The 27,602-nt window shown below is 39.9% G+C and overlaps 1 protein-coding gene across 7 annotated transcripts in view; it reads left to right on the top strand.

The window, feature by feature from the left end:
* Positions 1 to 2,274: 2,274 nt before the first annotated feature.
* KLHL32 (kelch like family member 32) overlaps positions 2,275 to 27,602 on the top strand; it is an 83,659-nt gene continuing 58,331 nt past the window's right edge. Inside the window, exons 1-5 of one of the 7 annotated variants that reach the window (XM_087882596.1) lie at positions 2,287 to 2,553; positions 11,878 to 11,967; positions 13,169 to 13,325; positions 14,252 to 14,432; positions 24,374 to 24,481. In XM_087882596.1, coding sequence (XP_087738722.1) covers positions 14,262 to 14,432; positions 24,374 to 24,481 — 279 coding nt within the window. In that variant the 5' untranslated portion in view covers positions 2,287 to 2,553; positions 11,878 to 11,967; positions 13,169 to 13,325; positions 14,252 to 14,261. Of the gene's footprint in view, positions 2,554 to 4,079; positions 4,540 to 11,877; positions 12,090 to 13,168; positions 13,326 to 14,251; positions 14,433 to 24,373; positions 24,482 to 27,602 lie in introns of those variants that run through there. The other 6 variants (XM_087882595.1, XM_087882592.1, XM_087882593.1 and 3 more) reach the window with 6 other exon arrangements.

Here is a 27,602-nt window from a genome sequence, read left to right on the forward strand (position 1 = left end):
GGGCACCAGGGATCTGTTCCATGGAGAGGTTTTTCTGCAGACTGGAAGGGGTGTGGTTTCGTGTCCTGCCTGCATCCCATGGATGGGGCTTCATTTATTTCCATGGTCTAATTTCTGGCATGCCACGGACCAATGCCAGTCCAAAGACTGGGGGTTGGGGACCCCTGTTCCAGTCCAACCCCTTTCACAAGCAGAAAACCCTATACCATTCCAGACAAATGGCTGTCCAGTGTCTTCTTAAAAGCCTCCGTCCAGTGATGAAACACCCACAACCTCTGAAGGCAAGCCGTTCCACTGGTTAATTGTTCCCACTTTTAGGAAATTTCTTCTTACTTCTAGGTTGTTTCTCTCCTTGATTTGCCTTCAGGTGCTTTGGAGAATAGGGTGACTCCCTCTTCTTAGTGGCAGCCCCTCAAATATTAGAATATTGCTATCATGTCATCTCAGTCCTTCTTTTCACTAGACTAGACAAATCCAATTCCTACAACTGTTCTTCATATATTTTAGCCTTCAGCCACCTAATCATCTTTTTTTTTGTACTCTTTCCAGAGTCTCTAGTCTACATCTTTTTTATAAAATGGTGACCAAAACTGCATGCCATATTCTAAGTGCGACTATATTAAGACTTTATAAAGCGGTACTCTTGATTCTATCCCTCTGTTAATGCAATCTAGGTTTAGAGGTAAAATAATGTAGGATTAGAAATACAGAACAGCTGGACAAATGTTTATTACTTGCATACCATCTCAAGATTGATGGAATAGCACTTTAATTGGTGGGTTAAACAACCTACACTTTAAAAAAGCCTTAGTTGATCAGACAACTCAGCAGGCTTCAACAGATTCCTTTCATAATTTTCCTCTCTATTTCTCAATGGAGGCCTAATTTAGATTAACCCATATTAATCTAGCACCTAACAATACAGTTACCCTGGAGAAATCCTTGGAGACATCAGTTCTTTCTATAGTACTTCTTCAATACTTGAAGTAGGCCCCTCTTAAAGATGGCCACACTTTATAGTGTTTACAGAAAAAGCAGGAATTTTGCATCCTACTTCATTCAAAAATAAAGTTATCAGTAACATAATGATCTGGAACATTTTAAAAGTAGTCTTATTATCTTCTACCAAGATTTTCTTGTTACAGAGGAATGCTGGATATTGATTTATGGTCTGGGCAATTTGGCCTGCATGTTCAACATTCTTGAAAACATCCTTATAGCACACTTAGGAGAATGTCCTTTAGGAATCGGATCTCAAAAGCAGTGAATCAGACTATAAAACATGGGAAATATATTTGAATAAATTTTGCCTAACATTTTGTTTTTTACTGCCTACCTGAAACACACATTCACTATATGAAATCTATTTCTTCTTGAATGCACATTTTCAGTGCTCTCCTATCTTCAACGTTTATGTCAGATATGGGGAATCTAATTTTTATAACCTGCCCAATGTCAAATGATCTCCTGTCACTAATGATTTCATTTGTTGATCACAGCTAAACTAAAAACTGCCCTATAATTTGTACAGTATGCTATAGTACCTTCTCCAATTTTTCTTAAATATTTTAGAATTTTATGTTTCTCTTTATCTTGTAATGTTTGTCTTATTTTGCTGGCCTATAATCAGAAAAAGATTATTTTGTATATGTTTGTCTCCATTGATTTTTTTCCCAAAATGTAAAAATAAATTATTACAATAGAATCCTAAGACATGACCTGACCTGATCACCTCAAGCTTATAAATGAATACATTATAGAAATGTGGACTATGACCTCTGTTGAAATCTACCAGATTATTTACTATTTCCTTTTCAAAAAGGTATATTTTTTGAAAATGATGATAGTGGTTGTTCTAACAGAATTGCTTACCAATTTTCTACTTTCTAAAACAATCCATAAATAAGCAATAGAAAGCAGTCTGTTTTCTATTACGGCATTGTTTTTTTAATGTTTGTAAGAAACATCATTTTGTAGGGGGCTAAAATATTGTAAAGATAAATGAAAGAGGTCATTATCACATATCTAAAAATGATAAAATAGTTGTATCGGAAAAAAATATTATGAGCTTGAAATCTAGACCAAAATAGGGAGGGAGAGAAAGATGAGGTTACAGTCTTTTGTAGCTCAGAGAACATCACAAATACACTTTCAGCTCTGAGTTACATATAATCTCTGCTTTTGGAATCTTTAATATTGGCAAGAACAGAATCTCAACTGCAGATAGCAGGAGAGGAAGGAGAAATAATTCTTGCTGCCAACAAGTCTTGCTCCAGGAAGCACTTTCCTCTACCAGATTGTTACAACTGCTGATGTGGCTGGCTTGTACATTGTACTAGGCCATACTTTGTTTTACTCTGCTTAATTTAGTCTCTGCTTAATTTACTCTGGGTGAAAAAGTTAAGATGGCAAATGCAACATGATTATGGACACTATGCTTCAGTGGTGAAATCTGAACCTGTTTACTACCAGTTTGCTGGCTGCACATGCGGTGTGCACCACGCACCAAATACAAGGTGCACACGCACAGTGCACGCCAAAAGGAGGCATGTGGTAAGTAGAACAGCACGCGAGGGGGGGTGATCAGCTGTGGCGCGCAAGCCTCTGATGATCGTGCGGCTCAGCTGTGATCGTCAGCTTTTTTTTACTTTTTAAAAGCATTTTTTCTTTGGCCAAAGAGGTTGTAGAGGTTGTAGAAAAAATGCTTTTAAAAGTAAAAAAAAAAAAAGCCTCTGATGATTGCATGGCTCAGCTGGGCATAGGGGGGGGCCAGGAATTTTTGCTACCGGTTCCCCAAAACACCCGCTGCCATCGCTACCGGATCAGCGATCCGGTCTGAACCGGGAGCATTTCACCCCTGCTATGCTTTCATACACATCCTCCCTCGCAGACACTCCTGGCTGATTATATGAGTTGAGCTCACCTAATTCATAAACCCCCTGCTATAAATAATAGCTGGGTCCACACGTTATTGTATGCTCAAACAGCATAGGGAAATCTCTTGATGACCAAAAGTGATTTTAGGGCAGAGATCTTTAGTTCAGCCTCATGACAGTGTGTCTAGGGAGAATCTCAGTCATCCAGGTCATGGTTGTCCCAAAGGTTCTTTTTCAAAAGGTAACTGGACTTTGTTTTTCCTTGAAGACGCTTTGCATCTCATCCAAGTAAAGCAGCAGCTTCTTGGATGAGAAGCAAAACGTCTTCCAGGAAAAGCAAAGTAAAAGTGCCTTTTGAAAACACACCTTTGGATCATCAGAGTGGTTGCTAACCATTGGAAAAAAGTGTCTATGGAGACTCTCCGTCATCCAGATCATGGTTGCCCCCACAAAGGTGCTTTTTCAAGAAGCAACTGGACTTTCTGGTTTTTCTTTGAAGATGTTTCGCTTCACATCCAAGAAGCTTCTTCAGCTCAGAGCTGAAGTCCAGTTGCCTCTTAAAAAAGCACCTTTGGGACATTGGAGAAAAGAATGTTAAGTATGGGGATTTTTTTTAATGGAGAGCAGAAAAGTCCAACTTGATTCTTGATGAGAATATGGGCAACACTGATGTGGTTTTCTTTAAATATGAAAATGCTTTGTTACCATTTTTTTTTTTAAAAAAACCTTTCCTCCTTCAAATTCTATAAATCGGGGGGAAAAAAGCCAAACACACAACCCCTTGCAGGTGTAGCCTGCTACAGATCTAAAACTTTTCCTCTGAATCCCCCAAATCCCAACAAGATCAGGTAGCAGTTGTGATTATTTATTGAGTCTCCCGGAGAAAAGGTAAGGTATACAATACATCCAAAGAATAAATAAAAAACGGTGGTTATGGTCCACCGCCAAAGGAGACTGTGCTTTCTGCCAGGTAGATTTCAATATAAGGACGCGGCGGGCGGGCGGGGGGGACGGACCGAAATACTATGCTTCTTTCCCCCTTCCGCAGTCAAAATGTCTCGGGCCAGTTCCTGCCACCTCTGCAACAGGCCTTTGAATCCGCCTGCGGCGAGGCTTTAATCCAACCCGCCAGCGGACAAGCAGCCGAGGCAATTCCCGTTTGATCCGCTGTTGTTTCTCTTGCGCTCCGAGCGGGCCTCCTCTAGACTCCTCCTCCTGCAGGTGAATTAGTCGAAAACCTCCTCCGGCTTTCGCGGTTGCTAACAATGCGTTGTCCCCCGCTGCTGCTGCCACCGCCGCCGCCGCTGCTCCTGCGCATTGGAGAAAAGGGGAGCAATACAACTAGGAGGAGGAGGAGGAGGAAAGGAAGGAGAAAAAAAAAAGAGAGAGAAAGGAATAAAAAAAGAGAGAGAGAGAGGCAGGGAGAGGGAGCGGATCTACTCCCTCCTCCTGCTCCAGCAGCAGCAGCAGCAGCAGCATTAACAGCCTCCGGTCAGTGTGCAATTCAGCGCCGCTTAGCCGCAGAAGCAGCTCCCCTTCTCTCGGCTGTCCTCGGTCCGTTCGGCCCCCGAGATCGGAAAGAAAGCCCGGACTAGCCCGACTGCTGCCACGGGACGCGGTGGGGGGAACTATCCAGAGGTCTTCCTGCTCCCTTCTTGGAGAGGTGAGGCTGGGCGACCGGGACGGACTCCCGCCCGCTCCTCCGAATAGACTTTTCCCCCCCCGGGGGTGAGGGGGAAAGATCGTATTTTCAGCCTCGTGGAAACGGAGGAACGGCTTTCCCACAGAGCGGGGAAGGGAGGCAGGACGGAGCTTCGTAAGGAAAGAGGCCTGGCGGCCGAGCGGCTGCCGCAGCCCCACAGACGCCGTCATTGCCCCGCCGCCGCATAACAGAAAAGTCTACTTAGTTCCCTGATTATTAAGCGGGCCGGAGGGGCGGGAAGGGGGGGGAACCGACAAACTTGCCCCTCAACCAATAACGGAAGGTTTTGCCTCGGTTGCCGGGGCAACCTTCAACGGCGCCTGTGGGATACGTTGCCCTGCTTCAGCAACTGAATTCAGACTCCCCCCCTCCCTTTTTTTTTTCTTTTGGCATTGCAGCATTTCTTGGAAGGACTGTTGGGGCGAGGAGGGGAGGGTGGTGGTGGTTTAGGGAAGGATGTCCGGGAATGGGGTGGGGGGCGCTTTGGGTATCTCTCTGAGTTGGCATGAATGCTGCTTTTTGTTCATCGAATACCAAATGGCACTCTGAGAGCCTTTTGGTGGGGCTTGGAGAAGTTGCCCCCTTAAGAGAGGGGTGATTTGCCCAGTTGAGTGGCGGGCAGGTTGTGCCTTTCCTTGCACAAGTGATACATTTGCCCCTGATGGTTTCCGTCATCTCAGCAAATCTCCCCCTGACCTTCCTGGTGGAAAGGAAGGCCAAAAACAAAACAACAACAACAACAAAACAACCAACCCCTAAACAAACAAACAAAAAATCCCACCTTGCAGTTCTGGGAAAAATACTCTGAAGAGAAAGGGCTACAAGCTGGGGTTGCCAGGATGTGAAACAGTGGTTTGCTGCTTTTGAAAAAGATCTAAGGCATTATTTGTCAACCTCAACAACTCGAGGGTAGGTGGACTTCAACTCCCAGAATCCCCCAGCCAGCTGGCTGGGGGATTCTGGGAGTTGAAGTCCACCTACCTTCGAGTTGTTGAGGTTGAGAAACAGTGATCTAAGGTGTGGTTTGTGGTCTCAGGCCAGGTGAAGGGAAAGGAGGTGCCCTTGTTCAAAATGCCTTTCACATTGTTGCCATCTGGAAATGCAGATACTGTAGAGGAGTGGTTCCCAACCTTTTCTTCACCATGGACCTTTTGGAGGTCACGGATCATGGCCACAGACCACCAAGACTTAACTCGAGATTTAAATCATAACATTTCTTCAAGACTTTGTGTACCCCCAGGGGGTTGAGAACCACTGCTTTAGAACTTTTCACATTGTAAAAAAGCTATATGATAACTTGGGTTACTAGCTACATCCAACCAGTTTGAAGAATAGGATTGACTTGGCTGTAAATGGAGAGGAATCACATCCATAAAGTATATCCTATTCTTAAAAACTACTTTGTTCTTTCCCCACTTGTGCGATTCTGGGGCCACTTGTACATAATTCTTGGGCTGCTTCCTTTATATCCAAACATGGATCATATCCAGATATTCTGGACTTTCGGATCATGTTCTTAAAATCTGTATGAGTGTGGGGGTTTCCCCCTTTTTTCTTTTCCATTTGCCCTTTTCAAAACTTTATTATTGTATTTTTTTCCTGTTAGCGTGCCCTGCCTCTCTCTTACATTGATTGATCTGTGATGTATTTGGTTGAGGAAACATTCACTAAAAGGCCATTTTGACTGGATTCACATACAGTAATACATTAGTCTAAAGTGCAGTTGGCTAATTTGTGTCTCAGTGTGTTGTGAATTGAAGCAAGATAATTAATTCAATAGAGCTTGGTTTTATTAAGATGTGCAATCAAAGTCTCTGAGAAGTCAATACATGTTGGCAACTTCTCTTATTTTGGGTGGTATTTATTTACAATGAGCTTTGGTTCAGGAAGTTGGGAGATAACATTTCTTGCTGATCTGGAACTGAGCTTTAGATCTTGGGTTGCTGACACCAGATAAAGAGATTTGCTGCTGCTTTTATACAGTACACTATAGTATTGTACTGTACAGCAGTAATTTCCTGGGAGATTATTGAAAGTTTTCTACAAAAAGTGAGTGAGTTGGGGGAAAATGTTTAAACTTTTATTTTTGAAGAGTGCAGAAAGTCTGCTGGAAAATGTAACAATTATTTATACAATCCTAAGCAGTTCTTTGACTTGGGTCCAATTGTTATTATCATGCAAGTTATGAAAGCTTTTCAGGCGGAAGGTATAAATACTAGAAGTAAATATATAAATAAACAGACATAGGAGAGCAGTTTTGCATCCAGCTAAAATTCTGTCTAATCCAACATCCTGTTTCTAAAGTAAGCCAGCCAAATACCATTTGGAAAAATTGCAAGGGAGACAAATAAGAACTCCTTTGCACTAATGTTCATCAGCCTTTATCCTGAGAACCCTGTTGTACTTTCTACTGGAGAAAATGTATAGCCATCACGATTAATAGCTATTAATAACTTACTCTCTATGAATAGGCCTAATAATCTTTTAAAGCTATTCAGCTTTGTCTTTATCACTTGGAATAGTAAATTCCGTGGCTTAAGCATGCAGTATATAAAGGAGTCCTTTCTTTTATTTATCCTGATTTGAAAAGATTGTTATGGATGTTTTATTCATCTGCTTTCTTCACAAAAAGCCTGATTTTAATGCTGCTTGTTGCTTCCCCATAAACCCTATTTAGTTTTTTTTAGCAGCTAGTAGTGGAATCTAGTTCAGTGATGGGTTGCTACTGGTTCACCCCAGATCGGCTCACCCACCCGGACGCTTCTGCGCAGAAGCATTGCACATGCGCACGAGCACACGCACACGAGCAAACTGGTAGCAAACTAAATTGAAACCCACTACTGATCTAGTTGTATGGTATTTTGAAATTTGGAATGACATGGATATATAAGGCTCTAAAATTATGGAATAAATGTGGGTTTTGTGAAAGAAACAGAACAGGAATGGAGGTTATGGCAAGTTAGCATAAACTTTTGCTTTTGGTATTTTTGGTAATTCCTTTTGGTATTTTCAGATTTTGTCCTCCAGGAGAATTGACCCAACATTTCTGCCACTTGTTTTATTTTGGGGAATATAGGCTAAGGACCAAAATGGGTGCCTAGAGCTTTGCAGATTTTACTCCTTACAATTCGAAGCACCTCTCCTCAAAATCTGGGCCTCAGACCCTTTATTTTCACAGCAGGTTCACCCTCAACAGGATTCACAAAATCTTGGCAAGGTCCTTAAGACAACAGAAGTTATAAATCTTTATATTATGGGATTCCTTTGGGTCTGTTGTTTATGCAGTTTAAGCTTATTGAGAAGAGAGAGGAGTTAAGATGGCAGTTTTTCGCTACTTTATCATTGTAATTTCTAGATAAAGTTGTTTTGTAAATAAATCCAGAAAATTGTTTACTGACTAGTACTAGTTTGGAAAGGCTGACTATTTACCTGTTGCTAGGCTAGTAAAAGAAAGTGGCCTATTATTTAGCTGTCTACTTTTTGTTTCCATGCTGGTCATGGAAGAATACACTTCCAGTTTCCCTTAGATAATATGAAACCACATAGGTAGGGATATAATCAGCCCACTCATTCTTGTCAGCCTGATTATTTACCCATATGGAATTAATGGAACCCATACCTCGCCAGTGAAGCTGTTCATTTCAAGGTAAATGAAATATCTGACCTTTCTAACTGCTAAGTATAGTGTATATTGAAAAATCAGAGGATTAAAAATCACATAGTGTAACAGTAATAAACAATATACATTTTAATACAGTAGTACTAATGTACTATGAAAAAAGGTAGATACCAACATTTAACATTCCCCAATGCTCTCTCCTAAGGCCATTTTTTACTATCAAAATCGTTATTTGAAAGTTAGGAAGGTAAGGAACAATAATGTTTCTTTAATGTTTCAATTCTTATTTAACATTATATACAAAGAATGCAGAAATGATCCTGCTACCCAATTCTGGTAGCAGAAATGTGGAAAATGGTTTCCACATTTGAAAACCATTTGTGTCTGTATTTCTGAAAATTATACTGGAATTGCTCATGTTTTATAGGAATTCCTAACATTTGCAAGTACAGTTAATATCCTTATTACCTCTAAAACATTTTCAATTAAGGTCTGCTTCATATGGAATCAATGTGGATAAACTCTTTGCTGATATGTGCAAAAGTAAACCATAAACTCTCTATATAAACCAGAATAAACAGAAGGGATTCAGATAACATTAAATCACAAGCATTATACATTGTGACATATGAATCTAGCAGTATGATTGGTATACTTTACAAGAAAATGCAATTATTTTAGTATTATATTAGTTTCCAGCCTCCATAATTAATTTGTTTCTATTATTTTGCCCTTTATTACTTTAATGAACAACATAATTCAAGAAAAGGATAATAAAACCAATGTTTTAACATTATGTATTTTTTCTTTCACAAATAATAGAAATATTTTCATACTATTAATATACTGTAACTCTAAATGATTTTGAAACACTGGAATTTTTATGTATTGCTTCACGGGTTCTGCTGTTATTTCATAAAATTGTAGCTTTAATCTGGTCATAATGTTCTTCCTGGAGTGGAATGTGCTTTTCAAGTCAGCATCACCTCTCCAAGTCATTGTTACTCACTGCTGTGCAATAGATCAAAGCAGCTGGAATCAAATTTCCTATTCAGCAATGTCTAAATTTATTAAGGCAATAATTGCTGGTTCAAGTGATGCTACCAATGGTAAACATGAGAACGTAACCCTGAAAATATTATCTCTGTGAATGTCCCAGGTTTTTAAAGAGCCAGCACGTAGGACAAAAAGCTGGTTTTCAGAGAGAAATGGTTGGTCTCTGCTTTCTTGTATAATGTTTTAGTAGAATATTCTAACCAATAAAATCTAAAGCTGGTGGAGTAATGGGTGGAGAACCATAAAATTATTGAATAAATGGATAGAGTAGTCATGTTTCCAGGCAACCAGTTCTGTGGAGGAAAAAAAAAATCAAGGTCATACAAGCTTCTTTATAGTGAGTCAAGTGAGTCTTCTGATCCATCTAGCTTAAGGCTGCCTTTGTTGAAAAGATTTCCCAAAGTTTCTAGCAGGAATTTTTCTAATCGTATCTGGAGAAATTAGAGATTACATGGAAAATGGATGATTTCCGCCTTTGCTGTGAGTCTTTAGTAGCAACATTGCTCTCTTTTTTGCCAACTCCAATTAGAGAGGGATCTACACCTGTAATAAATATTGAAGCATAATACAAATAGCAACATAAGTTGCACTCATAAGGGTGGATACACAGGTTGAATACTGCCCTATGAAGTCAATAGTATAATTTGCCCTCTGAAATTGTTTATGATCTTATACTGAATTTGTACATCATCCTTCAGATACATCTAACAAATTCAGATTATTTTTGAAAACAGCTAAGTAGTTGCTGGGCCTCTTATTATATGGTATACCTAACTTTAAGATAAAGTTCAGTCCAGCTAGTGAATATTTCACTTAAGTATCCAGGTCGTTTTCTTGGTTTAGACTGTTTCCACCATTCTCTGTTTTGGGAATGTTTTTAGACTCCTCAATTAGCCTACTAAGAGTCAGGATGGCACAGTGGTTGGAATGCAGTATTGCAGGTTATTTCTGCTTATTGTTGGCTTCCAGCAATTTGGCAGTTCGAGTCTCACCGGCTCAAGATTGACTCAGCCTTCCATCCTTTGAGGTCAGTAACATGAGGACCCAGATTGTTGGGGGCAATATGCTGACTCTGCAAACCACTTAGAGAGGGCTGTAAAGCACTGTGAAGTGGTATGTAAGTCTAAGTGCTATTGCTATTGCTACTAGCCTGATATAACCTGCCAGTTACCAGGTATGACCCTGTTTAAATTTCTTAGCCCAGACAATTTCAGCCAAGTGCTCTTAGCTGTTGTCTTCTTATCCATAAATTGTTTTATTTCTATTCAGTTTGAGTCATCTATCTTCTTCAAATACCATTTTTCTTGAAACATCTAAATGTTGTTCCATATTCAGCTATTAACATGAAAGACTTTTGAGGCTTTGTAAACCCATCAAAATATTTGCCTACATCTATATGAGAACTGAAAGATTAACATTAAAAATGAAAGCTAATAAAATGTGTAAGTTTGCTCTGTTAAAGAGTTGTACTATAAAAATTGGAGTCAGTTTTCGTAATGTATCTCCTGCATTTATGGCAATATGATCCTATATTGGACCATTTATGTGTATTCTGCATTCCTATAATTATTCATAGAGCTAACAAAATATGTGATGTTCATTGTGTTCATCATGAGGAAGAAGATGATAAAGGATAGATTTTGAAAATTTTTTACCATGTAGAAAATGAGCGCTGAATTATGCCTTGAATCTGTGCATGGAATTTCCAGAGATGATGTTTTCTTTGATGTGGAAAGATATGTGTTCTGGAATGTGCAAAAATAAGATTGCATTACCTTCACATGAAGCGGACCTTTAAAATAACATGTGCAGATGTGTATTTTGATTAGTAAGAGTCATGGGGGAACAATTAGTGGTAAACTTGCATCATCCTGCTCTGGTTCTATTTCACATTCTTGTTGTCTTGGCAGATAGGATACAAGTATCAGTCAATGAAAAACCTCTTTAATTGTATTTCCACTGCTGCTTGAACTTTTCATGCTGAAATAACAGGGTTAAGATATGAAGTGGAATGGGGGTGGAGGTAATGAAACTCAAGGGACTGTTTTTTGGTGTGGGAATTAAAATAATGCTAAACTTTTCTGTAATTTTTGTATTGTTGCTTTGTAGGATATTCTTAATGACTCAGTCATGAAGTTGAATGTTGTAGTGTAAGCATCATAACTTTTTGTGCCCCAGAAAGAAATCAAGAATGTGTTGTCTGAAGTAGTTTGTGGGAGCTTCAGCAGAAAAGATTCATTCAAGATATGGCTCAAAATATGTATACTGTGCTGAACTGGTTTAAATGTTTGAAATTTAATTAAAGAAAAGTAAATAGTTCGGAGAGAGTCCAGGATTTTGTCTTGCAAAAACATTCTTTTAGCTTGCTACTTGACCCCTGTGTGACAACTGGAAAATAGACTACTTTCTACATCCAATCAATTTGCAGTTTCAAAAAAGTATACCTGTGTAACTTGATACCAAATATTGGCAGATAATATCTCCTTTTGGGCATTGATGCTGGCATTAACTATTCAGCATGAATTTTTAGCCTAATTACTTTTTGTAGCAATTTGCAATATTCCCTGCAAGGGAGAGAACAGAAAGTCATTTTAATTCTAACCCTATTTTTTTTTTCTTTTCAGTTGGAATGTGTAGTGCATTTCTGTAAATTATTAAGAAGGAAGGGATTCCAAACAGTAAAGCTGAAGGATGCCATCTGAAGTGTGCCTCAGGTATAGTTCACAGTATCTGCCTCAGCCAATTTTCATTTTATATGTGCTCATATTACCCAAAGGATAACAATACCACCCTCTGCACGCATGGATACCCCATCAAGATTACCCTGTCAACAAAGGTTTGTTTTTGTAATGTGGTAGTCTCCCTTGAATTTTCATGAGAACTTTTCTCACAGAAAATCTTGATGCAAAAAATGTTTGCTCTTTTCACAGGTTTATCAGCTCATTTACATATTGTGCATTCCTACTAAATTCTGGAGAGAGAGAGAGAGAGAGAGAAAGGAAGAGAATAGTATTATGGTGATCCTCATAGAGCAGTCCTCAAAATTATTTTTTAAAAAACATATATAAGCTAAAGTAGAATAATAATAAGATATTTTGCTCCTCCAAATTTGATTCAATTACAGTAATACAAATACTTTTTCCCAGCTGATTGGACTATTTATGTTGTTTATATATTTCATATTTGATTCTAATTATGCATGGTAAAAAGGAAATGTATACTTTGTATTCTGCATCTCTTTAGGTCTAAATATGTATCCAAAACGCTAGAACAAATGATTTAGCACAGGAAATTGGCTTGGATTTAAATTTTTGGGACATTTTAGATATGCAATTTTAATAAATTATTATGTTTAAACATATAACATGGTTCATTGTATTGACATTTAACGCAAGTCAGTAGGCAAAAGAGCAACTTCATTTAAAAGCAAATTCTAAAATTAATTTTGGTATAGAGTTGTGTTTCTTAATTTGTTTGTCTTTCCTTCAGATGTATTGAGACTTTAAATCTAGAATTCCAGCTGAACTATCACTAACACATTTTATTTAAAGATGAAAACTTTTGTGACTTTAGCTCACTTTATCAGAGCTGCAGTTAATGAAAAAGCAAGCTTTTCTAATGATTTTTTTTTAAGTTGGCAAGCTGTCACCAGATTAATGTTTTGCTTCCACAGACCAAATAGCTCTCCTCTTTCAAAATCCCAGCCAGTATTCCCAAAGGCTACACTGCCTGGGAATTCTGGGAGATACAGGTATAGACTTAACATGACCAAAGAGTATCAGAGTATTGTAGGAATGGCCGACCCTGAGAAATGCAAAATGCCATTCTAGTAATACTGTCCTTTTATTCTGTAGTTCATTATTCTTTGTGATTTGTTAAAAAGTTTTTTCTAGTGTGTGTTTATTTTTGTTGCAGCAAAAAACGTTGACAGGAACTGGTAGTGATACATAAATTATCTGAAGGAACCAGTGCTATATTTAGTAAGACATTTCAGTACTTCAGTACTGCCACTTTGCCCTCTCAAAAAATGCATTATATAAAGTTGAACATTTCCAGAATGTTGGAAAGAATGGTATGTATTACCATTTCTAGGGGCAATGACAATTTAATTACTTATATTCAGGGGAATTGGGGGAAATTGCATGCTGTTGGTTGACACTGTACAATTCTTACACAACGTAAGAATTGCGGTTCAGTTAATGTGAGCCTGGGAATGATAATTTATGTATGGGCCCACTTTGTATGTTTAGAATAGCATTATTTGGTATAGAAGAATAAGATCTATTTTTGTCTAATGGACTACAGTAATATTTCTGACAGACCATAATATTGCAGATCTGTTGATTCTGTGCAGAAATAGAAAAAAATTAAAAATACTCTATTTTTAATTGCCAGAGATAATAATATCGATAGTAATAATTGAAGTTGAAAAAACATGGCATAAACAGACCATGATGGTCCCAGAAGTTATTGACACAGTGAGTGCCAAATCAAAAAAAAAATTATATGGCACTTAGAAAATATGTGCATTGACAAAATTTCCATCTTCAATTACAAAAGGTCACAATATTTGGATCTGCACATACATTACACCAATAAATTATGACATCCTAGGTTCTTGGGAAGAACTTGATGTGTATAAAGGCCATCATTAGCTAAGGAAGTGTCAGCTGTGATTTCACATGATGTGAATATAATAATAATAATAAAATATCTCCCTACTCCAGATCCTTGGGAAGGGCTTGATAGGTGGACAGAAATATCAAATCCAATCTTAACATCTGATTGACTGTGCCTCCAGCCATAATATTGAATTCCTATCCAATTTCACTTTACAGGGAATTCTCAGGCACTTTTTTCCCTAAAAAATATTGTACAGGTGCATTTATAAATAGATTATATATGTGGTAATTTAAAAATCAGATAATTTAAAGCACATGGGTATATTCCATAGATTTTATTTTGATTCTCATGGTCCTAATTTTTCCTCTTTTGCAGTATTCAAGATATGCTGACTGGTCAGAGACTTTGCCAATCCAGTTCTCACAATGATGCTGTCCTGGCAGCTCTGAACCAACAAAGAAATGATGGGATACTCTGTGATATAACTCTAATTGCTGAAGAACAGAAATTCCCTGCTCACAAGGCTGTGCTAGCAGCATGCAGTGACTATTTCAGAGTAAGTTAACATATCTTTGTATAGTATATGCAGTATAGTTATATTTTTATGTAATTGTATTCTTCTAGATCATTATGATAAATGTAAATTCCTTTTTCTTTTAAATTTTGGACACAGTAGTGATAATCCACTCAAACATTTCAGTGTGAAAAAATTATTTTTCAAGTATTGTCCTGCGCATACATTGCTGGGAGTGTATATATGTACTTACATAGATTCTGTGTGGTGCATCTAGTCCTTGGAAGGGAAGACTGGCATAAGGCACTCTTTCTATGTGTAAAATATGTACAGATAGTTCTCAACTTATGAACATTCATTTAACAACCATTCAAAATTATGATGGCACTGAAAAAAAGAGATTTAAGACCAGTCCTTGTACTTATGACCTTCACAGAGTCCCTGTGTCACATGATCAAAAGTCAGATGTTTGGCAACCGGCATGTATTTACAATAGTTGTAGTGTCCCAATGTCACATGAGTGTCATTTGTGATTTTCCCAAAGACTTCTGACAAATGTGATTAATGACCATGGTGATTTGCTTAACAATTGTGGCAAAAAGGTAATAAAACCAAGTATAACTCACTTAATATCGTGTTTCCCTGAAAATAAGGTATCTCCTGATAATAAGCCTAATCAGGCTTTTTAGCGCATGCGCTAAAATAACCCCCCCTGAAAATAAGCCCTCCCCTAAAATATGTAAACGCATGCGCAGCTGGTCCTCGCCATTTCCTCTGGCTAGGGTTAGGGAGAAACAGCGGGAAATCAGATAAGATGGCAAGAGGAGCCCCGTCTTGTTCCATGCGCCCCAAAATAATATCTCCCCAAAAATAAGGCTAAGCTCTTATTTCGGGGTTGAAAAAAATATAAGACAAGGTCTTATTTTAGGGGAAACACACTAACCATCTTGCTGAGTGACTGTAGTTCTGGTCCTAATTCAGGAAAATAATGTTCTCTGTTTGTGGTGAGGTTTGTACTAGGAGGTGTCCCTGGATCTGGGTAATTTACCATATATTTAGATAGCAGGCATAATCTTCTATCAGCTAAATCCTTTTGTGAGCAGACCTGACTTGACCTTACTTATTTATTCTCTTTTAATTCTCAGCCTACACTGCAGCTATACTATACACTCTCCTTGCATTTTGCAGACTGGTTGGCAAGCTCCAGTTTGATCAAAATGCAACTGCCAGACTACATTTGAAAGGAGGAATGACTACCTAAACTTAATGCACCTGTCAATTACCTGATTTTCAATGCATTATAATTTCATTTGGCTGGATATTTTCAGAATGTTATTATTATTGTACCTCATGAACTTACAGATAGTCTTTAGCTTTTGACTACTAAGTCGAACTGGAATTTCCATTGCTAAGCAAAACACTTGTTAAGTGTTAAATGTCAGTTTAAAATGTTAAGATTTTTTTAAAACAATCCTTAAAATTTAAGTATTTTATTTTTAAAAAAACACCATTGTTAAACGTCATGTTGACTGCACCACTTAGCCATAGCAGTTCCAGACAATGTGGTTATTAGGTGAGGACATAAGGTGTCTGCAGTGTGCGACCTCCTGCCTGTTTTCCCATTGACTGCTTATCGGAAGTCGGATGGGAAAGTTGCAAATGGTGATCATGTCTCCTGTCACTTGAAGCTTACACACCAATCCAAGCCATTCCTGTCCTGATCCCGCTGAGCCCTGAGCTTTGGTTTTTCCTCCCTCGCTGCTCAGATATTCCACCGATTGGGATATTATCCACTGCCACTGTACTGACTGGGTGCCATTCAAACTTCCTCTACAGCCTGGTCACGCCCCTTTCTTCTGCGCATGTCCAGTCTTTCACTCAGTCACAGGTGATTAGACTGGTGTGCCTTTCGTTCTAGGATACAATTTGTCAATTTGTTGCAAACGTTAGGGTTTTTTAGCTAAATTTCTGTTCGGAGAGTTGTGGATTTAAAGAGAAACAATGTATCAGCGCTGAGCAGCTTCGGCGTTTCCCGGCTGGGGCGCCAGCTGCCTTGGATTTTAGTCAAAGGAAATCAGCGCTATACGGCTTGGCGGTTTCCTGGTTAGGGCGCCAGCTGTTTTCAGCGTTATTTGACAGCGCGTGGACAAAGGACCTTGCAACGGTCCTAAAGCAGCCGTTTGAGCCGCGAGCGAGGAGAGGGGCTTCTGGCGTGCCGGCAAAGCCGCCCTCGCTCTCCCAACTCTCCGCATCGTTTATTTTAATTTGTATGCGGCTTTGGAGTCCCTGCATTGCAGCAAACTCCATATAACAGGAGGAAACTTCCTTTTTAAGATTGGCAGAAGGGACAGAGGCTGCATTTAAGCCGAGTCGGCTGAGGTTCCGATCTCGAGCTTGTATTGATCTGCCTGCTCAGCGCCCATCCTCCCATTGATCAGAGCGGTTTGAGGCAGCTTATCAGATAAGCCGTTGGAGGATCGTTAACGGCTATTGTAAGGTGTTATCTACAGACGCTGTTTGTTTGAATAACCTCCTGTATACTGACATCAAAGGAAAGTAAAATTTTTTGATTATTTTAATTTCTATTTGAGAGATTGATTAATTATTTTCAACAATGGCAGAGGCAGAAAATTCATCAGATTTAGAACAGGTGGATTCACCACCTAGAGCACCATCCCCTAAGCCTAATAAATCCAAAAAGGGCAGAGCCAGGACCAGGGATATGTCTGAACAACCCATGTCCAGGCAAGGGGACAGGCCTTCCAGAGAGGATTTACGTAGACATAATGCTCTTGAAAAACAGTTCAATAGAGCCAGACTGGCAGCTCAAGTTATACCTCAAAGAGAGGTTCAGGAGGTGATTTTACCTCAGACTACTGAAAAAATAATATATCCTGAGATAGATGAGGAAGCAATGATTTGGCAGCAGGAGGATTTACCTTCAGACAATCAAGGCTTGTCTATGACAGCTAAGCCTTTGAATACAGAAACCCAAAGCAGGGTCACTGTGGGGACAAATCAACAACCTTTTGTTAAGGCTGCTCCAGAGGCCACATTCACTCCTATGGCCGCTGGCCTACGTGTAGGTGAAGGTCTATTACAGAGTCAGAATGTGGATTTCCAGGCTTTACTCTCACAAACATTTTCCCGCATTTTTCAAGCGGGATTGCAACAATCAGGTCTATTATCAGAACCTATACCACCAACTTCTTACAATATGTCTCACAATACTATGCAACAGTCTGTAGTTAATTGTAGTCAATTTGAGGAGGAAAATCCAGATTCAGACTATTTGAATGAATTTGAGTTATCAGATGATGAGGAGGTGGATACAGATAAGCCTACCTTTCAAGGACTTTTTAATCCTAAGCTTTTTAAGTCTCTTTTACGTAAGGCGAGAATAGCTACCAATATGGAACAGAGTAGTGACAAGAATTTGGATCCAAATTCCCAATCTCAAAAGACTAATAGTTTATTTCCAGTTCCCCCAATTGATTTTGACTATGTGCCGTTTCCAGATTTGTTTTCTCAAGTCATTAAGAAACCGTGGAATCGGCCTGGTTCAATTTCTGGACCCAATACATTTGATAGAAAGCTGTATTGTAGCTCCCCTGAATTGGATGCTCTTCTACAGTTACCTGCGGTAGATGAGCCCGTGGCCAGCCTCACTTCACCATCGGTGTTGGTTAGTGATGCTGGAGATGGTCTAAAATTGGAAGACAAACGGGCAGAGATGAATTTCAAAAAAATGCATCAGGCTGCCGCTTGGGCAATCAGGGCGGCAACATCCGCCTCATTTTTCAACAGAGCCTCATTAACTTGGCTCCGTCAATTAAAAGAGGGGATACCTCCACAAGATGTTAAATTTATGCAAAATGTGACTAAGTTAATAGCTGCAGCAGAATATTCAGCTGATGCATCTCTGGACGCAGCAAAATTTGCATCAAGAGCATTGGCTTCAGCAGTTTCATCAAGGCGTCTTCTTTGGCTACGCCAGTGGAGAGCTGATATGAAGTCAAAATGGCGCCTTACTGCGGCACCATATCAAGGACAGTCTTTATTTGGGGCATCATTAGAATCTATTTTAGTGGAAGGTCGAGATAAAAAGAAAGTACTACCATCTTCATATAGGCGTTATGATAGACGTTTTTCACCATATTCAAGACAGTCCTTTCGGCCAGAGCAGGGACCCAGTGGTTCCAATTTTCAAAGAGCTTCTACTCAACAGTATTCTTCCTTTTCGGATAGAGCGTCCTTTCGAGACAGGGGAAGACGTCAGGCAGGTCTCAAACGTCCTTTTAGGGGAACGGGTTCTCGCTCGTTCCGCAGAGGAAAATGACTCGACAACCCATGTACCCGTTGGAGGGAAAATCCAATTGTTTTGCAAAGAGTGGAAACTTTCAACAACAGACAATTGGATTCTTCGTACAGTGACGGACGGACTACAACTGGAATTCACGTCACCACCTCCAATGTTTTTCCTTCAATGTCCATTTTCAAACATCCCTTTAAAAAGACAACTAATGGAGTTGGAAATTCAACACTTACTTCAAATAAAAGCAATAGAACCAGTACCTCAACATCAAATACACAAAGGATTTTATTCAATTCTTTTTCTTGTGCCCAAAAATTCGGGAGGATGGAGGGGCATCCTCAATCTAAAGCGATTAAATCTCCATGTGAGGTATCGCCGTTTCAAGATGCACTCCCTCAGGTCACTGCTAGGATGTATCCGGTCCAACGATCTCATGCAATCCATCGACCTGAGGGAGGCATATCTACATGTACCGATTTATCCAACGCACAGGCAATTTCTCAGATTTGCATATGCAAATCGCCATTTTCAATACCGATCTATGCCTTTTGGCCTTTCGTCGGCTCCAAGAATATTTACGAAGTTAATGGCAGCAGTAGCGGCAACACTAAGGGAGAAATCAGTAAGAATTGTCTGTTATCTGGACGATATTTTAATCCTGTCGTCATCGGTACATCAAGCAGAACTGGACAGACAGACAGTTCTTCAAACACTGCAAAATCATGGATTGACTATCAATTGGGACAAAAGTCAGCTGGAACCAACAACCCGAATATTACATCTAGGGGCAGTAATAGATTCCAGACAGGGAATAGTGTATCTTTCCCCAGAGCGCCAATCCAGCATTCGAAAAATGATATCTCAAGTGTTGTCTCTGAGAACTGTACCTTTGATTCTGTTGTCGCAACTATTGGGAAAACTAATTTCATGCATAAACATTGTGCCTTGGGCTCGACGACACTCTCGTCAGTTACAATGGCTAATGTTGCCCTACCAAAAGCAGGGCACGGCAGACTCACAGTTCAAGATAAAGTTATCTCCGATAGTGAAACTATCACTAAAATGGTGGATATCACCAGCCCTGAGAGCAGGAACGCTATTTATAGAGCCACCAAGGATCAAGCTGACCACGGATGCCAGTCTGATGGGATGGGGAGCCCATCTCGGGTCTCAACTAGCACAGGGAAAATGGTCTCCTGTAGAGAAACAGTACAACATAAATTTCCTAGAATTAAGAGCAGTCAGATTAGCACTAAGACATTTCCATCAGGAAGTAGCGAAGAAACATGTATTAGTTCTAACAGACAATATGGCCACAAAGGCTCATCTGAACAGACAGGGAGGTACGAGATCAAAATCGCTCATGAGCGAGACAGAAAAACTGATGGCATGGGCAGAGAGATATATACTGTCGATAAAAGCGGAACACATTTCGGGTTCCTTAAATCAACAAGCAGACTGGTTAAGCAGGGGGACCATAGATCAGTCAGAATGGAGATTGAATCCAAAACTATTTCTACAAATTGTAAACAGGTTCGGGAAGCCGATGGTGGATTTGTTCGCCACGGAAAAGAATACACAACTTCCGAGATTTTTCTCAAGATTCCCGACTCCAGGAGCGGAGGCTCTAGATGCTCTGCGAAGTCCTTGGCCTCAGGGACTTTTATATGCATTTCCCCCCATTCCCATCATTCCAATTGTCATAAGGAAAATGATGATGGAAAAAGCAGAGCTCATTCTAGTGGCACCATACTGGCCTCGCCGAGAGTGGTTTGCAGACCTGAAAGATCGTTCGATCGATCAACCATGGAAGTTACCAGTGGGCAGACAGGATCTGAGTCAAGGAGCAATCTATCATCCAAATCCAGACTGGCTACAGTTGACCGTCTGGCGTTTGAACGGATCCGTCTCTTGAAAGATCAGTTACCACATGATGTAATAGACACTATTCAAGCGGCTAGAAGACCAGCAACAGTCCGCATTTATAATGCATCCTGGAAAAGGTTCGCTAAGTGGGCAGTTGAACAACATACAGATCCTACAACGGCATCAGTACAAGACGTTCTTAAATTTTTACAATCTGGATTCAAGAAAGGACTTGCACCAGCTACTCTCAGACGTCAGGTAGCGGCGTTAGCTACAGTGCTTCATACTGACAAGGGACATTCGTTGTCTCAAGATCCCAGAATTAGATCATTTTTACATGGTGCTGTAAATTTAAGACCACCAACAGTACATAGATACCCAACTTGGGATCTCAATTTAGTATTACAGTCATTGACACTAGAACCTTATGAACCTATAAAGGAAATAACATTAAGACATCTTACAATGAAACTAGCATTTCTATTAGCGATTACGTCGGCTAGACGAGTATCTGAATTGGCGGCATTATCTATTCGTCAAGATCTGTGTATTTTCTTTCCGGACAGAGTGGTTATGAGACTGGATCCGGTATTTATTCCAAAAATTAATTCATTATTTCACAGATCGCAAGACATTGTCCTACCTAATTTCTGCCCAAATCCTAGACATCCATTAGAAAAAAGGTGGCATACATTAGATGTTAGGAGGATATTAAAATGTTACATTAAGAGAACGGCATCTTTCCGTAAGTCTGAGGCTTTGCTGGTATCCTTTTTACCATCTACTATGGGACAGAAAGTATCGTCTACAACAGTGGGTAGATGGATTAAAGCATGCATTGCTGCTGCTTACAAGTTGCAAGGTTCACAAGTTCCTGAAGGTATAGTTCCACATTCTACACGCAGTGCGGCTACATCAGCTGCTTGGGCCACTCAGGCTTCAATTGATGATATCTGTAGAGCGGCCACATGGTCGTCTATTTCTTCTTTTATCAGACATTACCGAGTGGATTCATTTGCGGCTGCGGATGCATCATTCGGTAGAAGAGTTTTACAAGCTGTAATTTCCAACCAGAGCCAGGGGATGGAGTCTAAACCCTCCCATTGAATGAAGGCTTGGGTATGTCCCAATCGGTGGAATATCTGAGCAGCGAGGGAGGAAAAAGGACGTTGTACTTACCTGAACGTCCATTTTATCCTCGCTGCGAAGATATTCCAGCCCTCCCAGTGAACTTCCATCACCTGGCCTGGGTTGGGGTTTCTGTTTTTTCTTCCTCTACAGCAAAGAATGGAGTATATTAAGAGATAAATGGTGAGATACGGTACGAAGTCCATAGGATGGAAGTGAACATTACGAGAGTCGACTTCGTGAAAAGACTGGACATGCGCAGAAGAAAGGGGCGTGACCAGGCTGTAGAGGAAGTTTGAATGGCACCCAGTCAGTACAGTGGCAGTGGATAATATCCCAATCGGTGGAATATCTTCGCAGCGAGGATAAAATGGACGTTCAGGTAAGTACAACGTCCTTTCTCCAAGGCAAGGGATGCTTTCAGGGAATCCGTTCATTTCTTCTGCCCTGCGGGAACTGCTACGGCTTCAACTCCATCCCCTATCTCCCTTGCCTGTCCTTTTTGACTGCCCTGTATAGCCTAGCCAAGATGGGTATACTACTGCATGATGTCATCCGCCTTCATCGTCATCATTTCCCTTCCCATTTGTTGGGCTCATTGAAGCTAGTTGGCCTCAAGCCCCATGGTTTTGGAGCTCTGTTGGAGCTCATCCCTGCCCTTCTGGGGCACCCTGATGAAGATACCACTGAAGTCTGCTGCCGCCTCTGGGTCTAGCAGTGACGGAGCCCCTGCACTGTGGGTCTTAAGGCCATCTAGACCATTCAGCGGAGGGGAAGAAAGGCAAAGAAGATTATAAAGGTCAGCTAGGAGAATGGAACATAGCAGCATCATCATGCTTTTGCAGGGCAGCTCAAAGGACAAACATTGGGCCGGGAAGATTGATGTTGGGGAATTGAAGCAGAGACAGTTCATGCAGGGCAAGAGAATGGAATTGCAGGCCCCTGCAATGGTTGTAAGTGTGGGCTAGTTGCCATGCTCCAAAGTTTTGATCACATGGATACTATGATTGTTCTAAGTGCAAGACAGGTCATAAATCCAATTTTCAATGCCGTTATAACTTCGGACAGCTATTAAACACATGGTCATAACCCAAGGACTATCTGTATTGAGTCAGTTTTAGGTTGATGCTACTATGCTGTGTTTTCCTTTATTTTATTGAGTGCATAATTGAGACATGAGGTGAAAGTGATACTATCTCTTGGCAAAATATACAATATTAAGTTGGATTAGGGTATGAAAAAGTTGTGCTATGCCAGAGGATTCAAACGATTAGTCATTGTGGTGTCAGAAGTAGCATATGTTGCTTTCTTGATATACAATGGCGTTGTCAATGTTTGCAAAAACACAGCTTGTCCTTCAGTGTAAGGCTTTCACTTATGAGCAGTGTTGTGGGAGTAGTTTCCTATGGCTTTTTCACAAGCTGGAACACCTTATGTGCATGAAAAAGCCTTGTGGGTGTAGATTTAAGGCTGTGTGCAGACATTGCTTAGCCAGGAAAAAAAGAATACTGCTTAGGTAGGAAGGAAAAATGCAGTTGTACATTTAGTCCTGGCCTGGCCAGCAGAGACCTGTAGTTCAGGGGGACCTCATAGCAGTTGCTACAATATTGTTTTTTTAATTTGTTAAAAGTCCTTTTGTACTTGTATAGAATGAATGAATATGCCACTGCGAGCAAAGCTCCAGGTATCTCTCTTCATTTCCTAGATATTCAAGTATAGATTGCTGAGGCTCAGTAAGATTTTTAAAACAAAAGAGAGTAGTAATTTCTGCTGCCAATACCCATCTTTCAGGAGTGTCTCAATTGGTATCCATCCCACTAGCCTGATAAATAAGAGATAGGGCTCTCATGTTTCCCTTTTGATGATTAAAAGGTAAAATCGCAAAACAGAACCCCTTAATACTTTCAATAGTTCAATCTTCTGGCCATGTACAGTGAAACCAATGCCAGATTAGGACTGGGGACACTCAGATCCAGCAGATTGAGTATTTTGATTGAAAATCATCATCTTTCAGCCTAGCCTTCCTTATGGGCTTAATGACAGATTAAAATGGAAGAAGATCATTGTTTTAAGCTCCTACAGAAATGGAAGAATATTAATGGAATAAAACAAAATGTAACTCCAAAATTTGACTCCCTTGAAGGTATAGCACAGGGGTGTCAAACTCATGTCGTCACAGCAGCATCACGTGATGTATTGGGACTTTTTCCCCCTTTGCTAAACTGGGCATGGATGTGGCCAGTGTGTGATGCATCTGGCCCATGGGCTGGAAGTTTGACAGCCCTGATATAGCATATTGATTAGTAACTTCATTGGATCAGATCCAGATTGAAGACAATTACTCCTTTGATTTATAAAAGGCACCACAAGCTTTTGTGCGTTTCATTGTTGTTTTTCTTCATACAGTGTCCTGTGAATTTTTCCAGCCTTCCAAAGCAACTTTCCAAAAGACAGAGAGGTTTATTGTATAGGAGAAAAGAAAAATTGCAGAGACAATCTCTTTGCTTGGTCTTTGCCACATGAATAGAAACCTCTGTGCTATGTGGGAGCCAGTCCATGTTTAACAAAGATCTTTTTTAAGGAATAGCAAGAGAACAATCACTGTTTTCTGCTACTTAACATGGATATTATGCATAACAGTTTTAATGAATAAATATTTTATTTCTTCCTTTAGGCAATGTTCAGTCTTTGTATGGTTGAAAGTTGTGCAGATGAAGTGAATTTACATGGCATCACAGGAATAGGTTTAAAGCAAGCTCTGGACTTCGCGTACACCGGACAGGTATAATATTACAGTCCTTAATCAGCCTATAAAATTATATGAACCACTTTTACCAAATAACTTCACTCATAATATTGAAGAAATCAATTGGGATAGGGAAACAATATAGATCAGGACTTATGGAATTTCTTCAGATCCTTTAATAATAGTTCTGTTCTGGGCCAGATGTGTAGAAAGGATATGTGTATCATAGAATGGAGAACTGGAAAATTCTGATTCACTGCCCAACTGCCTTACCCATAGGGATGTACTGTACTGGGAAGAAAAATATGGTCTTTCCTCCATAGTTCCCAACCCAATCCAACTCAACTTTGTTGGTGTCTGTCCTCTCCAATCTTGTTTTAATATGGTTTTAAGAAGTATTCCAGTAAATATCATTTGGTGATTTAAAAACTTTCCTTCCTGAGATAAGAGGGCAAAGCATGTGACCATGTGTGGCTTTCAGCCACAAAAAATTAATTCATGGTTGGCATGCTGTTTCTGCCAAACTGCTGATTAGTCATCTGTTGAGTGAAGGTGAATAAAATTCTGGTTTTCTGCTCCTTTCTAAAAGTGGGAAACCAGCTTTTTTGTATAGAATCATTGAGGATTCTAGTCCCTTTCCCAGTAAGCAGCAATCTACAAGTAATGTTGATAGTGGCTATTAAGCAGGGGTGCTATTCAGCAGGTTCTGACAGGTTCTGGAGAACCGGCAGAGGAAATTTTGAGTAGTTTGGAGAACCGGCAAATACCACCTCTGGCTGGCCCCAGAGTGAGGTGGAAATGGAGATTTTGCAATATCCTTCCCCCAGGAGTGGGAGGGAATGGGGTTTTTGCAGTATCCTGCCCCTGGAGTGGGGTGGGAATGGAGATTTTGCAGTATCCTTCCCCTGGAGTGGGGTGGGAATGGAGATTTTGCAGTATCCTTCCCCTGCCACGCCCACCAAGCCACACCACGTCCACCAAGCCACGCCCACAGAACCGGTAGTAAAAAAACCTGAATTCCACCACTTCTATTAAGCCTATTTTGTAATCTTACAAGATAATGCAGTTAAAATGCTACTTGAATACATGAATTATAAGCAGATATGACTAACAAATGGCTAAGGGAATGAAAAGATCAATTTATATTTCTTAGTTATACCTCACCCACAGCAATTTATATTTTTTAGTTATACCTCACCCACAGCCTGTTTGTAGCAGGCTGTACATATTGTGACATAAATACTCAAATACCGTACCTATTAGAAAATGTTCAAATTATCAACCAATTGTTCTTATTTCACACACTCATAAGATAATGCTCTAAGTTCTGCAATCTAAATCTCAACAATATGTGGAGTGTGAACTGCCAGACATATAAGCTGAAATCAGAGGTTAATGGATAGTAAATAGAAAAGGCAAAGTAATTCCTGTATGATATCTATTTTTGTTGCATTACATTAAAGCTTTTGACTGGAAAATCACAACAATCTGTGTATAGTCCTTAAAACATGGGTGTACTAGACACCCCATCTGTTTATTGAAGAATTTGAATGATGACCAGGAAGCAACAGTTGGATTGGTATATGGAGCAATGGAATGGTTGAAAAGAAAACAGTCCTCCAAGGAGGTATATTTCCCTGTTATTTAGTTAAAAACAGAAAACAACAAGGACTACTGGATTAAAAAGAATAGAAATTGGAATTGTAACTTCTGGGAGAAACATCAACAATCTCAAATTGAGTGGTATGCCACTTTGGTGGTTGGAAGAAGGAGGAGTTGTAGCTGGCTTTATCTTCATAGTGTAGTCTCAAAAATTCACAGATTTCTTAAATATAACCAAGACACATCTTGGAGAAAGACTACAGTAACCCTAGACAAAATATTAAAGTGCCAAGACACCACACTTTGGATTTCTGAACTAAGAATCAGTTAAAAGCAAGCTGCCTGATTCCAAATTGAATTCTAAACTGGATTTTGCAGTTTACTGTATGACCATCCTAATGGTAACCATACATGAAAAAGGCTTATTTGTTTTGTTTGCTTTTCCTGGAATGTTTTCCTGAGACACCTATTTTCAAACAATAGAAGCTACAGTTAAAAAACAGTGAGATGTTTCTGTGCCCGTGTGATAACTCAATGCCATTGAAACATTAGAGAAACCCTCAAGGTTTCACCCAGCTATAATTCAAAACACTTGTTAGCAAATGAGTGGTTTTGTGTGTTCTCTTCTCCATTCTTCTCTGAGAGCACAGCCATATACCATCTTTACCCTCCTGCCAAAATGCTTATCATTTGTTTAGAAGATATCCTCCCAAGAAGTATGACCTTCCATAAGTTTCTTATTTCCATTGAGAAAATGTAATCATTTTGGAGCAGCTAGATCATTTATGTACTAGAAGTAAGGCATCGTGAAGAATTGTAGAGAGGAGAAGGAATTGTGGAGAGCCACCCAAGAAAGACAAACTAATCAGTATCTGACATCTTTCCTTCTTGGTTTGAAGGAAGCCACTTTTCTGTAGTGTTTGGTTTTTATGCTTGTGGCTGCTTAGATTAACCTCTCCTTTAAAATCTGGATGAAACAAAGGAATGGTTGCAAAAATCTGGTAGAATTTAGCTTGTCTTAGCTTAATTTATCTGCAAATAAGAAAGCAGGGGCAGATTCCTCGGCTCACTTTTTTCAGGTCCTTCTTCTCTGCTCCTTGCCTCTGCCATTCATCACTTCTAGCAGCCTGACTTATTTACCTGGCTGCAAAGACAAGGCACAGATAGCTATTGGTTTACGACCATTTATTCAACTGTTTGAAGTTAGAGCAGCACTGAACAAAGGAACTTATGATCTGTTCATTGCAGCTCCCCCACAGTCATGTGATCAAAATTTGGATGCTTGGCAGCCTGAACATACAATTGCAGGTTTTCAACTTTCCCTCCCCATCTATGTCCTTTTGGTCTCCTGCACTTCATGGTTCCTGATGCCCTAGCTGATTTTCGCCATGTTCTTTCTCCCATTGAGGATTGAACATGCCTGGCCTGGTCCTTCAATAGGCACCTATTGGTTGCTGTACAAAGAGGTGGCTTTAGAGATAAAGTCGTTCTTCTGAACTAATTCCAAACTAATCTTGTTTAAAAGAGTTATGAAATTAAAACCCTAGGATTGTAA

Source organism: Pantherophis guttatus, chromosome 1 (assembly GCF_059756535.1).
Source record: "Pantherophis guttatus breed Tessera chromosome 1, ASM5975653v1, whole genome shotgun sequence".
Lineage (NCBI taxonomy): Eukaryota > Metazoa > Chordata > Lepidosauria > Squamata > Colubridae > Pantherophis > Pantherophis guttatus.